This window comes from Camellia sinensis, chromosome 12 (assembly GCF_055761805.1).
Source record: "Camellia sinensis isolate YWXY chromosome 12, ASM5576180v1, whole genome shotgun sequence".
Classification (NCBI taxonomy): Eukaryota; Viridiplantae; Streptophyta; class Magnoliopsida; order Ericales; family Theaceae; genus Camellia; species Camellia sinensis.
The window spans coordinates 160,691,643-160,706,340 of record NC_138972.1 but is presented as its reverse complement, the minus strand read 5'-3'; the positions used below and the strand labels follow the sequence as shown (position 1 = coordinate 160,706,340).

Sequence of the window (14,698 nt, the reverse complement as noted above, 5' to 3'; positions counted from 1 at the left end):
ACAAGTGCAAGTATGTTTTCAAGTATGCTTTCAAGTATGTTACAAGCTCAAGTATGTGTTCAGGTATGTTTTCAAGTATGTTACAAGCTTACGTATGTTATAAGTTCTCAGTATCAGGGGATTCCCCTCATGGAACTAACAAGTATGCTGTATATTGATTTGTTAGCGCTATCGAAGTGACAAGTATAATCAAGTATGAATTCCGACTTCTGTTTATGATTCAAGTATAATGCATATGCATGAATTTGTTTCTGTTTATGGTATGACATGATATGAATGGTTTGGTCTACAAGACCTATTAATTACAGGTATGGAACTAAGTGCTACATTGTGAGCCACCTCTAGAGTCCATGTGAGACACCTCTTGAATTCATACAAACTTTTCAAGGGCTTCATGCCAACTTTTCAAGGGCTTAATGCCAATCTTTCAAGGGCTTCATGCCAACTTTTCAAGGGCTTCATGCCAACTTTTCAAGGGCTTATTGCCAACATATTTAAAGGCTTAATGTCGATACGTTCAAGGGCTCAATGCCAACATGTTTAAGGGCTTCATGCCATAAGTTCAAGGGCTATATGCCATGCTACTACATTCAAGGGCTTATGCCACTCTGTATAAGGGCTTCAAGTCGCTATGTTTCAAGATATTATGTTCCAAGCCATTATGTTTCAACACTGGGCCTAAGGCCGTTATGAAATTAGTACAAAATCAATTAACCTTATGTCCTCTTATTTATGTATGCATTGAAATGTTTTATAATTCAAGTTAGGTATTGAAATGTTATGTACTATTATTCACTGAGCTTCGCTCACTTTGTGTTATGTCTGTTCTGTAGGTAATCACTTTGGGAGTCTGTCTTAACCCTTAATGCTCACCCTTCATTTGTCAACCTCAGCATGCCCAGGCTCTCAAACCAAGCTCATGCATTTATGTGAAGTTTTGTTAAAAATTTTAGTTTGCACTTTAATTATTTATCTAAGGTGAAGATGTATGTATGTAACCCCTTTCTTTACCAATGTTCGGTTCTACGCTCAATTATGTATATGGGTATGTATTTAGATAAAAAGCACTCACGTATGTGATCCTAGCATGTTAGTTTTAGCTCAATGGATGTTATTCTATGTTACTTTGTAATATTAAATGTTTCCGTTCAGGCCCCATATAGTATGTATATCAGGTTAAGTGTCCATTCTGCATAGGTCATGCCCGAACTTTTAGGGGCGAGTTTGGGGTGTGACAAGAGCAAAGGTTGATGTTGAAGGCTGGGGCTAGGATTAAGGCTAGGGCTAGAGCGATGGTTAAAGTCAGTGAGACCAGGTTGCTATCTATCTCTTTCTCTCTCTCTTTTACGATCCCATCTTGGAGTGAATTGCGCTTCTCTCTCCACAGAAATACGATTCTTATGCATTTCTCTCTAGGAAACGCAGAATCACAATTCTTACTCAGAATTGCCACCTAGTTGCATGATTCCTGCAACTAAGTTTGAAAGAGAAAGTAAAACGATTATGGGTTTGATGTGATAGTTTGTCTTATTAGCTATTTGAGCATATTTTGTCTTTTTGTAGATTTTAGCCTAAAAGATGCTAAAAATTTTCTTGCCAAACACCCTAATTTTTTTCTCACGGGTATGATGCTGGAGCCAGCCTTCATACGTCCATGAATAAAGGACCGCTAGGGAAGCTCCTCCATAGACTCTGGGGCGAGAGTCAGAAAATAAACATACACCCATAGCTGCAAGGAAAGTGCAGTGATATGTGATCAATAATGTATTTGAACAGATACAGAAATTACAAAGCAAAAAGCATACAGCATGAACAGATACAGAAAATGCAAAGCAGAAAGCATACAACATGAACAGATACAGAAAATGCAAAGTAGAAAGCATGCAGCATGAACAGATACAGAAAATGCAAAGCAGAAAGCATACAACATGAACAGATACAGAAAATGCAAAGTAGAAAGCATACAGCATGAACAGATACAGAAAATGCAAAGCAGAAAGCATACAGCACGAACAGATGTAGAAAGTGCAAAGTAGAAAGCACATATGTTAAAACAGATGTAAAGAAGGAAATGCAGAGCAGAAAATATAAAGTGCAAAGAGGGAATTGGGATCCATACCTCTCAGGCTCGCCAGTAGCCTCCGATCAAGTCTCCCCGAAGACGGGAGGGAGCTTATGTAGCCGTATAAAGTGGACAGGCCCATTCCGCCCCAGTCGTAGAAACGTACCTGAGGAAGGGTCACCAGGGTGCTCAGCAAGTACAACCTTACGATGTTTGCCTTGTTCGCGAACAGGGTGGTACCGAGGAGGAACATCAGAAATTCCCCAGCATACTACTTTATCTCCTCTATTGTCTCTGGTTGGCTCCCTCAGAAATGCTCAGCAAACCAGCTATATCTTACCATGGCTGATCAGAACAGAGGTGGGCGCGCTTCTAGTAGCTCGATCCCAAGCAGCCTCCTAATCCCACATATCAGGGTCGAAAGGAATCGGATCACTTCTTACGCCTAAGCTTCTGATTATGGCAAAGCCGTAGGGAGTCATCGTTTTCTCCCCGGTAGTACTAGCGCTCCAAGAAGTGGGCGGCTCGCTATAATCCGTGTCAATCTAAAGTAGAATAGGCCAAAGCCGACCTCATCAACAATGTCGCGGACTCTTACAAGGAGCTCGTCATACCAATCCCTTTCTGTCGTAGCCCATGTATGCGCGGGAGTTGCCCTATGGTAGAGAACAGGTGAATCAGATAAGGCAATTGATGAAAATACAGTCAGAAAATACAGTGCAAAGCAATGATGAAAATACAGTTGGAAAATGCAATACAAGAAATGCGAAAGGCAGAAATGTGAGTAAACAAAGTTCATACCTCAACAGCAAGGCATGAAAGGTGAAAAGCTGACTCTTTCAGTAGGAGGTCATCCAACACACAGTAAATAAACTCAGTGAAGCGTCTAATGCCTCTGGGAGGTAAAATATGTGTCCAGGAATGATACCTCGCCGGATCAGAGGATTGTACCCCCAGTGGTAACAACTCAGGCTTAGGCTCTGAGGCGAACTCTGCCTCAAGCTCTGCCTCAATATCCTCCGCCGCCCCACCAGCTTCAGCCATCATCGGCTCCTTGACCTCGGCATGAGGTGCTAATGAAGGTGGAACCTCTAGAGGGGCTCTGTCACGTGGAATATCATCTGCCATCTGGAAAATGGGTGAAAATTCAATGAAAAGTGAAGAAAAATTGAAAAAATAGGATAAACTCAAAAAAAGTCAAACCTTAGAAGAGATAAAATGAAAGGAAAAGTCAACGCCAGAAAAAAACCACCAAACTCGAGAGAAACTAGGGGGGAACAAGCCTAGAAGTGCGAAAATGAGTAAAGAAGTGTCGAAACCAAATTTTGATAGATTCAAAATGTTGAGAGCTAAGAGGATTTAGCGAAGAAAGTGTGTGTGGGGCATTGGAAAACGCGTATAAAGCTTGGATCTAGAGAGGGAAAGTGCTTAGAGAGAGAAATAGAGGAATTTCGGCCTTGGAGAAGTGAGGAAATGAAATGAGGATGTGTGTATATAAAGACCCTAGGCAAAAGGTCGAAAATACCTCGAATCTGCCATCGATGGCCGACCACCATATTAGTGGCCGACAAGCTTCAGAGGGGCCAATAGGTGGCCGACGCCCTCCCCTTGCGGCCGGCCAGTGGCCAACGCCCCTCCACTAAGTCTTGATGTTGTTTTGTGTCCTTGTTTTCCAAGAAATGCAAGAAAAGTTCACTATTGAGTTCAGATTGTCTCTATGGAAGCTCAAAAGTTTGTTTTCAGCGCACAGTGTTCATCACTTGTCAACATGAACGAGGTGTATCCTTTAAACATGTTGTAACTCTTTCGAGAGGTAAATCAGAAGTTGCCACGGAATTTGTTTTTGTCAAATACGCTTTTGTTCCTTGAATAGAAGGTGCATTTCACGTCCTTGAATAGAATGTGCATTTCACGTTGTTGTATAGAATATCCATTTCATGTTCTCGCATAGAATGTGCATTTCACATATGTTGCTACATAAGATATGCATTTCATATATGTACTTGTGTGCTTGCCTTGAATCAGTTATGATTCACAAATACAGAATATGCTTTCGTTCTGATTTCATGCATAGAAACTGCTTTTGTTTCCTACATAGAACATGCCTTCAACTAACATCATATCTTGGTTGTTTTTCTTGCATAGAACATGCACGGTTATTGTATCACACTTGTTAAGTTTCTTTCTACACAGGCAAATGATATTGTATGTATGGTTCATTCAGAGGAGTTCCGGATGAGATCATTCATGTCTCGGTAAGAGAGCCTACTCCTTTAACTCGTGCATCTATCACACTTGTTCACCTTTGTGCATCTATCACATTATTGCACGCTGGTTTGTTGTTTCTCAGGACGCATGACGAGCGAGCCTGAGTGGTGTTTCTTGTTTCTCAAGTTGCGTGAAACGCGATCTTGAGCAGTTTTGTTCTTGGTTTCTCAGAATGCGTAAAACGTAACCTTGAGTGGTGTTTTTCTTTCCTCGTCTCTTGTTTTGGCATGGTTAGAGTATGTTTTGGATCTTTTCGCTTTTGAACTTGAAATTGTTCATTCATATGTTATTATCCCACATTCTTGCTTATCACATTTTGTTATTGCTTATTGCATCATCTCGCATGATCATAAGTGTTCAAAATCACCAGCTTCGCGAAGCGTGTAAGTCCAGCTTTCAAAGTCACATTGTGCATAGCATTTGCATTTTGCCCCAGAACTACGCTGGTTTGATTCCTTGCAAAGGGATACGTAGGCAGCCTGCGAGCACAACCGTTCTTTGTCTTGTTTGTTTGTTTATCCAAGTCTTACGGCCTTGTCAAAATGGGTCATCTTTGGTCTTTGACATTCACTCACGCCATTTCATGACTTCCAAGTTCAGTCAAAGAGGGGCAACTGTAGACACCCAATTTTTGACCATCCTCAAGACTTGGACGTCATCGCTTGTGCACTCGATGATTATGATTTCTCGTTTTAGTGTTCGAAGTCCTTGGTGGAATGCCTTGTCTTTGAGCCTTTAAACCCTATCTATTCTATGCCTTGTTTTGAACCAAAACCTTGGTGTTTTAAGCCTGAACTTTTCTAGTGACCTGCCAGCCACCACCATAGGCTGTCGGCCATGTATCCTGGTCGTCGGCCATTGGTGTGGCCAGTCGGCCACCAGTGTGTTTTACAGATATTTTATGCCAGCTATGCCAGCTGTTTGCAAAGATGCATGCATCTGCACCCATGTGTAGGGCTGGATCTTCTTGTATAGAATGCATGTTTTCTATATATAGGAGCTTCCCTCCCCCATTTTTTGAGTGTTAGAATTTTTTAAACAAAAATATCTCTCTCTCTTGCAAATTTGTGCATATTAGCCTACATACACCACACTTTTGCCTACATTTCCTTAACCAAAATTGATCACCTTTGAGCTGAGGTTCCTTGAGGCCTTCTTGCAGCTCTAGAAGGTGGTTTTGTCTTGAATTGTTGCCTAAAGTTGATCTTTGCTTCAAGAGATATAATACCCCCCTTTTTTTAACTTGCTTTACATACTTGTTTTTCTATCTTTTCCCACTGTTTTTTGGGCTATTTTTGAACTATAAAAACCCTATTTTTCTGGGCTAAAATTGGTGGTTTTAGGCCATTTAAGGTTAGGGGGTGATTCACCCTTCTTTATTCCTTATTTGCAAAGCCTTTCCACCTTTGTTTCCCATTTTCAAACCATCTTTTTTTGGGCCTTTAAACACCAAATTTCAGAGTATTTTCAATGGTGAAAATCATGTTTTGAAGTCTGAATTTGGAGGGGTTAGCCTCCCCTCATTGTGTCTTGTTTGCTAGCCTAGTTAACTCTATGTGTTAGCTTATTTTTCTAGCCATTTGTAGCTTAATTCCAGCATATTTTAGGCTCTGTTTAAGACTATTTTGCCTCAGTTTTTGGTTGTTTAGTGCATTTGAGTCTTGTTTTACATGCTTGTAGTGTAAATGTCCTCATAAGCTTGGTGTTTTAAGGCTTTAGACACCACTTGTTTGAGTTGATTTTCATATTTTAGTGCTTTTCTCACTTAATTTCAACACTATTAATCTCTGCAACCTCTCTCATTTCTTGAGTTTTTCATTTGCTTTGAGGGTTGTTTCAGCCTTAGGATAGTTTAAGCTTGAGATTGAGGTCCATGCTTAATGGTTTAATCCTCTTTTAGGGGTTCATTACCAGCGGCATGACACCTCTCTCTTGCCTTAAACTACCACTTGTTTGACACTTCCTTCCCTTTTAGAGGACTTACTCACCAATGGACTTAATTGGTTAAGAAATGGGTGGTAATCTAAAATGAGTAAATAAAAGTTGAAACTAAAATTGTGCAAGTTAAAAATTGGTTATGTCTTGTTGTGTTTCAAATCGGACATTAATTTGAACACAAGGAAAATTGAGACATTTCATACTCGAAGTAACGAAATGTGTCAAGTTTCCTAGGTCACCATTGCCCTTGATCATACATGATAGGGTGAAGGTTTTGGTCTTGGTTGTGCATTTATTGAACTTGTACATCTTGGTTCTTTGGCCATCATGCAATGAAATTGCTTGATTGATGGTTTAAGAGCTAAGTGTATCACTCCTTTGAGATGTTTTGATGATAAGGAGAGATACACAGTACAAACAACCTGTGAGAATACCCTCTCTTTGCTCTGTTTGTCCTCTGTTGCAGCAAAGAGGAACAAACCAGCAATGGCCGATAGGCCATCATCAGTAGCCGACCGACCATCAGCAGTAGCCGACTAGCCCCTTATCGGCCACCAATGAAAATTCAGCAGTGTCCTTCTGAGACAGAATAGAGTTGGTCTAGAGGTAGAAAACCAATGCAAAGGTTGTGCAACAGAGGCTTTCAAAGGCAGACAGTGAACGTTCTTTGGGTGGAACCGAGCATGCATGGGCCTCTCTCGCTTCCCGGACTAGTTAATTAGTTTAAATTAGTCTTTTGTCATTTAGTTAACTAGTTTAATTAGTGACTTTGTTACAATTAATTAGTTGTAGTTGATTAGTTTGTTTTGTACTTATTTAATTAGATTGATTAATTAAGTTAGTTTGTGTCGTAAATATTTAATTAGCTCAGCATAATTAATTATTTAATTGTTGTAATATTTAATTAGTTTAGAGGTAGTTAATTGTTCATTTGTTTTGTAATAATTAGTTTAAGTAGTTTAGCTTGGCTAGTTTATTCATTCGGACTCTCCTTCGTGAAAGCATAATGTAATAATTTGTATGTCTTCCAACCTCACGTCTTTCTCTTTTTTATTTATCCGCTTTTAATGGTTAGATTAGGGACATCACGTTTCAATTAGCATATCACATGCTTGCATCCATTCATTTGTCTTGCATGCACCGAGGCTCGGTTCATCATTCTAACTGCATTATCGTTTCAAATACTTCTTTGAATATGTGCTTAGACTGCATGTTATCAAATTGTTTCATATGCCATATTAGTAGCCGAGCCTAGTAATTGCATATTGTATGTGTTGCATTAGACATTTGGCATAGTTAGGAATCATGCATTTTTTCTAAGTCATTTGTTTTATCTTAACTTAGAGTACTAGGTGAGTTTTAGTGCTTTAGCATACTTGTATGAGTGTGAGTGACTGTCATGACTAAGTGTTTGCCATGAGGCTAAATGGTTACTTGTTAAACTGTTTGAGTGCCTGTGGATGAAGGCTTGTTGCTTGAATTGGAACGATTCAATGAATGTACGTTTTAAGCCCACTTTGTCAAGTGGCAAAATCAAACCCTTTTCGAAAAACAAACATGAAATTGAATTGTTCCAATTCAGGCAAACTAGTCTATACCTTGCTTGTGCGCACATCACATAATAAATGCTAGCCTAATAAACTGGAACAAGAGCATATAATGTTGATAAAAATCATATCATGATTAGTAGAGACAGATCTTTGATCGGGCGACCGGAGGTGCTCAAATGTATTCATGACCTTCCCCCCTCGTACCTAAGTTCCTGAGCTGAGGCAATCTTGGTGATGACGGACACGTGGCCTTTGGCACGAGTTATGGGTTTCCTAAAATTCCCCAAAACAAAAAATATTTAGGTGGTGACTCTGTATCTGCCAAAGCAGTCCAATTTTGGCATTTTTGATTCAAAATCGATTGTTCAAAAGATTTGCCAGATTTGAACTCTTTGGTATTTATCAATTTCACATTGCACTTGTGAGATTAGATTTAGAACCGCGAGAGTCCAAACTGTAGGGCTTCTTCCGAGCTTCCGAAAGGCGGCGCGAAAAAGCCGAGCTACAATATGATACGCACTTCCAGAAATTTTACAGACAAAGGACCCCACTCGAGCGTGAGACTGGACGCTTGAGCATCCAATGTACTCTCCTAGTATTTGCAGGTCTGCAAAAATACTGAGAGTTGACAAATCCCGACCGAGTGCAAGAATGCTCGCTCGAGCGCAAAAGCCAAAATCTAGGCATCACAAGTTTGGAAAAACAAACAACTAACCTATTCCAAACGCATAACTATAACCCGATAACCAAAATAAGGGAAAGACACGGGAAACAAGATATGAATAACTATTCAAAACCATACCAACTCGAATCCGAAGTACAGCAAGTGACGGGTCAAAACCAGAATCGATATAACCTCCCCCCCTTAAAGAATTTTGTCCCCAAAATTACAAATCAAGTTCACAAACATAATTAAACCATTCATAATAATATTATTCTTACAAGTTCATCACCATGACCCATTCTCCGATCATCCATCCTCACTGACTTGATACATAAGTCCCGCATTGAAAGTACATTTTACAATTTCCCATACATTTGCAATGTTTAAATCAAGGTCCAAGTTTTCAAAATTTTACATAGCATATACAATGCTTCCAAAAGTGATACAATACACATGATATTCCATATCCTCAAACATATACAATGTTATAATAAACTCATGTTTCCAAAATGTAAACAACATATACAATGCTTATACTTTTCATTAACATAATCAAAATCTCAATACATGTTTAAACATTAACAAACAAGTCCGGATATTTCTCTCGGACTTCCAATTCATGCTCCCAAGTCACTTCCTCGACTCCGTGATGTTTCCACAATACCTTTACTAAGGAAATTGTCTTGCCTCACAAGACTTGGTCCCGTCTATCCAAGACTCGCACCGGTCTCTCCTCATACGAGGCATCCTCATCTACCCCCAAGTCGGTCCAATCTCCGGCTCGTATTTCCAAAGCATACTAATATGAAACACGTCATACACTCCAGAAAGTTGTGGCAGCAACGCCAACCGATAAGCAACCTCTCCGACTAGCTCAATGATCTCAAAAGGCCTAATGAAACGAGGGGACAACTTCCCACTCTTCCCAAATCTCATCAAACTCCGACTAGGTGATATTTTTAAAAAGACATGGTCTCCCACCTCAAAAGACAAGGGTCTCCTCATACGGTCAGCATAACTTTTCTAGCGACTCTGAGCCGTAACCAACCTCTTATGAATAAGTATCACCTTCCCCGTCGTTTCCCGAACCAACTCTGGGCCCAACAAAGGTGCATCACCCACCTCGGCCCAACACAGTGGAGATCTACACGGTCGATCGTATAAGGCCTCAAATGGTGCCATGCTAATACTCGATTGGAAGCTATTGTTATAAGCAAACTCCACTAAGGGTAAGTGTCTCTCCCACGACCCCTTAAAATTAAGGACACAGCCTCGAAGCATATCCTCAAGGATCTGAACGGTACGCTTGGACTACCCGTCAGTTTGAGGATGATACACAGTACTAAAGGTCAATCTAGTGCCCAAGGCACTCTGCAAGCTCTACCATAACCAAGCTGTAAAACACGGATCTCTATCCAAAACAATCGTCACAGGGATCACATGCAACCTCACTATGTCCCTGAAATACAGGTAGGCAAAATAGTCTATCGAATCACTCATACGCATAAGTAAGAAGTGCGCAGACTTGTTTAACCGGTCAACTACCACCCAAATGGCATCACTACCCCATTGAGTCCTCGGAAGGCCCACAACAAATCCATCGTGACATGCTCCCACTTCCACTCGGCTATAGGCAAGGATTGTAACAAACTCGCTGGCTTATGATGTTTGGCCTTCACCTGCTGACAAATAAGGCACTTCGATACAAACACAGCTACATCCTTCTTCATACCTCTCCACCAAAATTGGCGACTCAGATCATGATACATCTTTGTGCCTCCCAGATGCACCGTAAGGCGTGAATGGTGAAACTCTCAAAGCACTTCTTCTCGACAAGACTCCGGCACAAACAAACGGTCTCGATTTCTCACACTTTGGTCGGGATACACACTCAAGCCCCATTCTACTTTCCCACTGGAGACCTTCTTTCAGAGGATTTCTACTTTTCCATTACTGGGTTCACAAGTGTAGGCTGGGCAACTACTGTAAACAAGGTCGCAGATTCAACGGACTCACCAAGATACAAGTCAAACTCCCCAAGAGTACCCAACATTTCCTATTCCCGGATGATAATACAAACTATGCTACTAGTAGATTTCTTACTCAAGGCATCAGCCACAACATTGGCCTTCCCCCAATGATAATACAACTCAAAATCATAATCCTCTATGAATTTCATCCACTTTTTCTACCTCAAATTCAAGTCTTTCTAAGTAAACAGATACTTCAAACTCTTATGATCGAAAAACACCTCAAATTTCTCACCATACAGATAATGCCTCCAAATTTTCAAGGCAAATATCACCGCTGCTAGTTCTATATCATGAGTAGGGTAGTTCCTTACGTGTGTTTTCAACTGCCACGAGCCATAGGCTACTACCTTTCCCTCTTACATCAAAATACAACCCAAACCTTCCCGTGAAGCATCACAGTAAACTGAATAGCCCAAACCCCTCTCCGGAATAATTAAGACTGAAGCAGTGGTAAGCCTAACCTTAAGTTCCTGGAGCGACTTCTCACAAGTCTCAACCCACACAAATTTAACTTCCTTCCTCGTCAGTTTAGTTAAAGGTGAAGCTAGTCTAGAGAAATCCTTTACAAATCTTCGATAATACCCGACCAACCCCAAGAAGCTATGGATCTCAAAAGCATTCTTAGGTTGTGCCCAATCTTGCACTGCCTCTATCTTGAATGAATCTATAGCCACCCCTTCTCCAGATATCACATGGCCTAAGAACTTAACCTCCTTCAGCCAGAACTCACACTTCCCAAACTTAGCATACAGCTTGTGGGCTCTAAGTAACTCAAGTACTACCCGTAAATGTTCCTCGTGTTCTTTCTTAGAAGATGAATAAATCAAGATGTCATCCATAAAGACGACCACAAAACGATCTAGGAACTCGTGGAAAATTTGATTCATCAAATCCATAAATACGGCTAGAGCATTGGTTAGCCCAAAAGGCATCACTAGGAACTCATAATGGCCATACCGAGTACGGAATGCTGGCTTCGGGATATCCTCGTCCCTTACCCTCGACTGATGGTAACCCGATCTCAGATTTATTTTAGAGAAACAACAAGACCCCTTCAACTAATAAAACAGATCATCTATACAAGGCATTGGGCACTTGTTCTTAATAGTTATTCGGTTCAACTTCAAGTAATCTACACAAAGTCGCAACTCTCTATCTTTCTTTTTAGCAAAAAGGGTCGGTGCACCCCAAGGAGAAGTACTAGGGTGGATAAAACCCTTATCCAACAACTCCTGGAGTTGAACCTTCAACTCGCTTAACTCGGCGGTTGCGAACCAATACGGTGCCATTGAAATCGGTGTCATGCCAGACACTAAGTCAATAGAGAAGTCAATCTCTCAGTGAAGTGGCAAACTAGTAAGGTCCTCGGGAAAGACATCGGGGTATTCACAAACCACCCTTGGCAACTCAACCAGGATTTCATCACACTCACTACTCAGGAAGCTAGCAAGAAGACAACTAAGTTCACTCTGCCCACGCGTATTCACCTGGTCCCCTAAGAAATAAAAGCAGTCACCTCTCAAGGTACATACAGTAACCCTCTGACAGTAGTAATCTATAACAATCCGATATGACAATAACCAGTCCATACCTAAAATAACATCAAAACTAGACATGTCAAGCAATACAAATGCAAATGAAAGTCGGCGACCGGCAACCTCGATGTCACAACCCCGACACCCCTGTTTCAAAATGACCTCACCACCAATAGGTGACTCTACACAAATAAGAGATGCTAACTGTGTCAACTCTAATCCCAATACCGATACAAATGCAGACAAGATAAAAGAATAGGATGCACCCATATCAATCAACACATTAACAACCGAATTGCAAACTAAAAAGGTACCTGTAGCAACCCTCACCTTACTCTTGTCATACTTGCATACATCCATGCATGATCTTGTCTTGTTATGTTGTTTGCAAGTTTTGCCTTGCCTTGTTTTGTTTAAGTGTTGCTTGCATGATTTTGTTCCTTGCTTGGTGTGTAGCCGAGGTCACCTTGAGCTTAGTTCACCTCTGAACCTTGGTACTTAGAACTGTTTCGGAACCACTTGGTCGACCCCCATCTTCACCCGGGCATGTTTGCCGAGATGTTTTGCACTTAGTGATCCTTGTCCCTGGGCAGGTATGGCCTAGACCGAGGTGTGGCACACCCCATCCAAGGTATGGCACAGCTTAGTCAAGTGTCATCCTCCCTAGAAGATGTCTTTGTTACCCTGTTGCCGAAGCTTTAACTTTAGCCGATGTCATTACTTGCCGATGTCTCTTGCCTTAGCTTGCTGCATACGCTTTGTCACAGACTTGTCTTATCAATCAATCACCTTTTGAGTTGAACCAACCCAGTAGCGCCACGTGTCCGAGCTGATTGTTAAGACAGCCGGCAGACCTAGAAACAAATCATTTTGTCTCAAATCTTTGCCTTTAGAGAGAGAAGCTCTAGAGAAAGGAGGAGAAGTTCTTGAGTGAGAATAGATCTTCCAAGCTTGATCTTCAAGGTTTGAACCGTTGGATTCGAGTTTTGAGGTTAGAATCTTAACCTACTCTTGTTGTTCTTATTGATCATTTAGCTGCATTACATGATCGAATCTGTTTTGCATGTCATGCATCGATCTGAAGTTGATTTCGAAAGAGAAAGATAGTATTCACATATTCTTGAAGAAAAATCTCGTTTTGATCCGAAAGTTTGGAACCAGAACCATGTTTTTGTGTTCGTTCTTGCATGACCTTCTTGTATGGGTACCCAGGTCCATGTTTTGAACTCATGGCTTGAAATTTCAGATTTTTGTAACAAGTTATGACCTTGCATTCATCTTCCTCATGATCATGTTCATCATGTTCTTCATGTTCTTCAAGAGAAACCCAGGTTTTCCCGACTTTGTTTTTGAATGAGGCCATCGGACCACACCTCGGCAAGGAGGTGTAGGACCTCGGCAAAGACCTAGTTGGTACCCAGTGTGTTTTCATGAGACGGAAAGTAGTGTTTAAACTCTCAGCATGTTTTGCTTTGTCATTGACTTGGATCTGGTGAGAATGCCGGGATCATTTGCATGCATATAAAGCTTGTTTTGAGAATGTGATTGCCATGTGATTGTAGGTCCTTGATCCTTGCTTTGAGCCTACACCCGAGAAGATCTATGTGAGTGGTATTTTTAATAAAGCTATGCTATACTGTTTTGATAAATCTTGCTTTGCTTTGTTTTGACGAAAGTATTTGTTAAGCATGAATGAATAGCTCTGTTTTGATGTATCAAGTATAAGCTTTGTTTTGATGTCATTCTTGAAAGTCCCTTGTACTGGAGGACTCTAAACTTTCGCAGTACCAAGTATAAAAGTCCCTTGTGCTGGAGGACTCTAAACTTTCGCAGCACTAAGTATAAAAGGATACGGTCCTTTCTTGGAAAGACTATCGTGTTAAAGCGGGCTACGGGCCTAAGTAACACAAGACCATCGTGTTAAAAAGAGCTACGGGCTTAAGTAACACAAGTCCCTTGTGCTGGAGGACTTTAAACTTTCGCAGTACCTTTGGCTAATCGATTACGGATCGTGTAGTCCTTGTTTTGCCACTGACGGTTTACCGCGTGGACTTGTTTGTTTGGAAAGCTTGATTTGTGTTTTGCCAATTCCAGTGAGCATCCCTTGAGACTTGTAAGACTTGATAGATGAATACGGTTCATCTCTTGTTTTGATAAAGTTTGGATGTGTTTTGCTCTGAAAGGATCTCAGCTAATATTCGTATGGTTTTGGCATGTTTTGTTTTGAAAGACTTCAGCTATATTCATGCAAAACCTTTATTACTAGTACCATTCACTGAGTATCCAAGCTCACCCTCTCTATATATATGTAGGTGATGAGCAGGACGTTGGCGACGCCTAGAATGTGTTTGAAATCTTGTTTTGGATCCATGATTTTGTCGGCTTTGTTTGTATTCACGTCGGCAATGTCATTTCTTTTATGTTGGCGAATCTTGAAAATCATGCTTCTTTGGCTTGTAATCATTGTATTTGCACATGTCGGCTCGAGAAGCCTTTTAATCAAGATGTAATACGTATTTTGCTTTGTTGTATTCAAGTTGTAAAGATGTATGCCATTTCATTGGACTTATGCACTGCTCTTATGGACCACTTGTATATTAATTTATTGCTTCCGCATTTGTGAGCCCCGTTTGTTATACTCTGATTGT

At 40.8% G+C, this 14,698-nt stretch overlaps 1 protein-coding gene across 1 annotated transcript in view; it reads right to left on the bottom strand.

Annotated features, from left to right (window-relative positions):
* Positions 1 to 14,698, bottom strand: part of LOC114258656 (preprotein translocase subunit SECY, chloroplastic) — a 63,423-nt gene that overhangs the window by 18,285 nt on the left and 30,440 nt on the right. Inside the window, 1 exon segment of the mRNA XM_082897431.1 lies at positions 2,864 to 3,190. Coding sequence (XP_082753557.1) covers positions 2,864 to 3,190 — 327 coding nt within the window.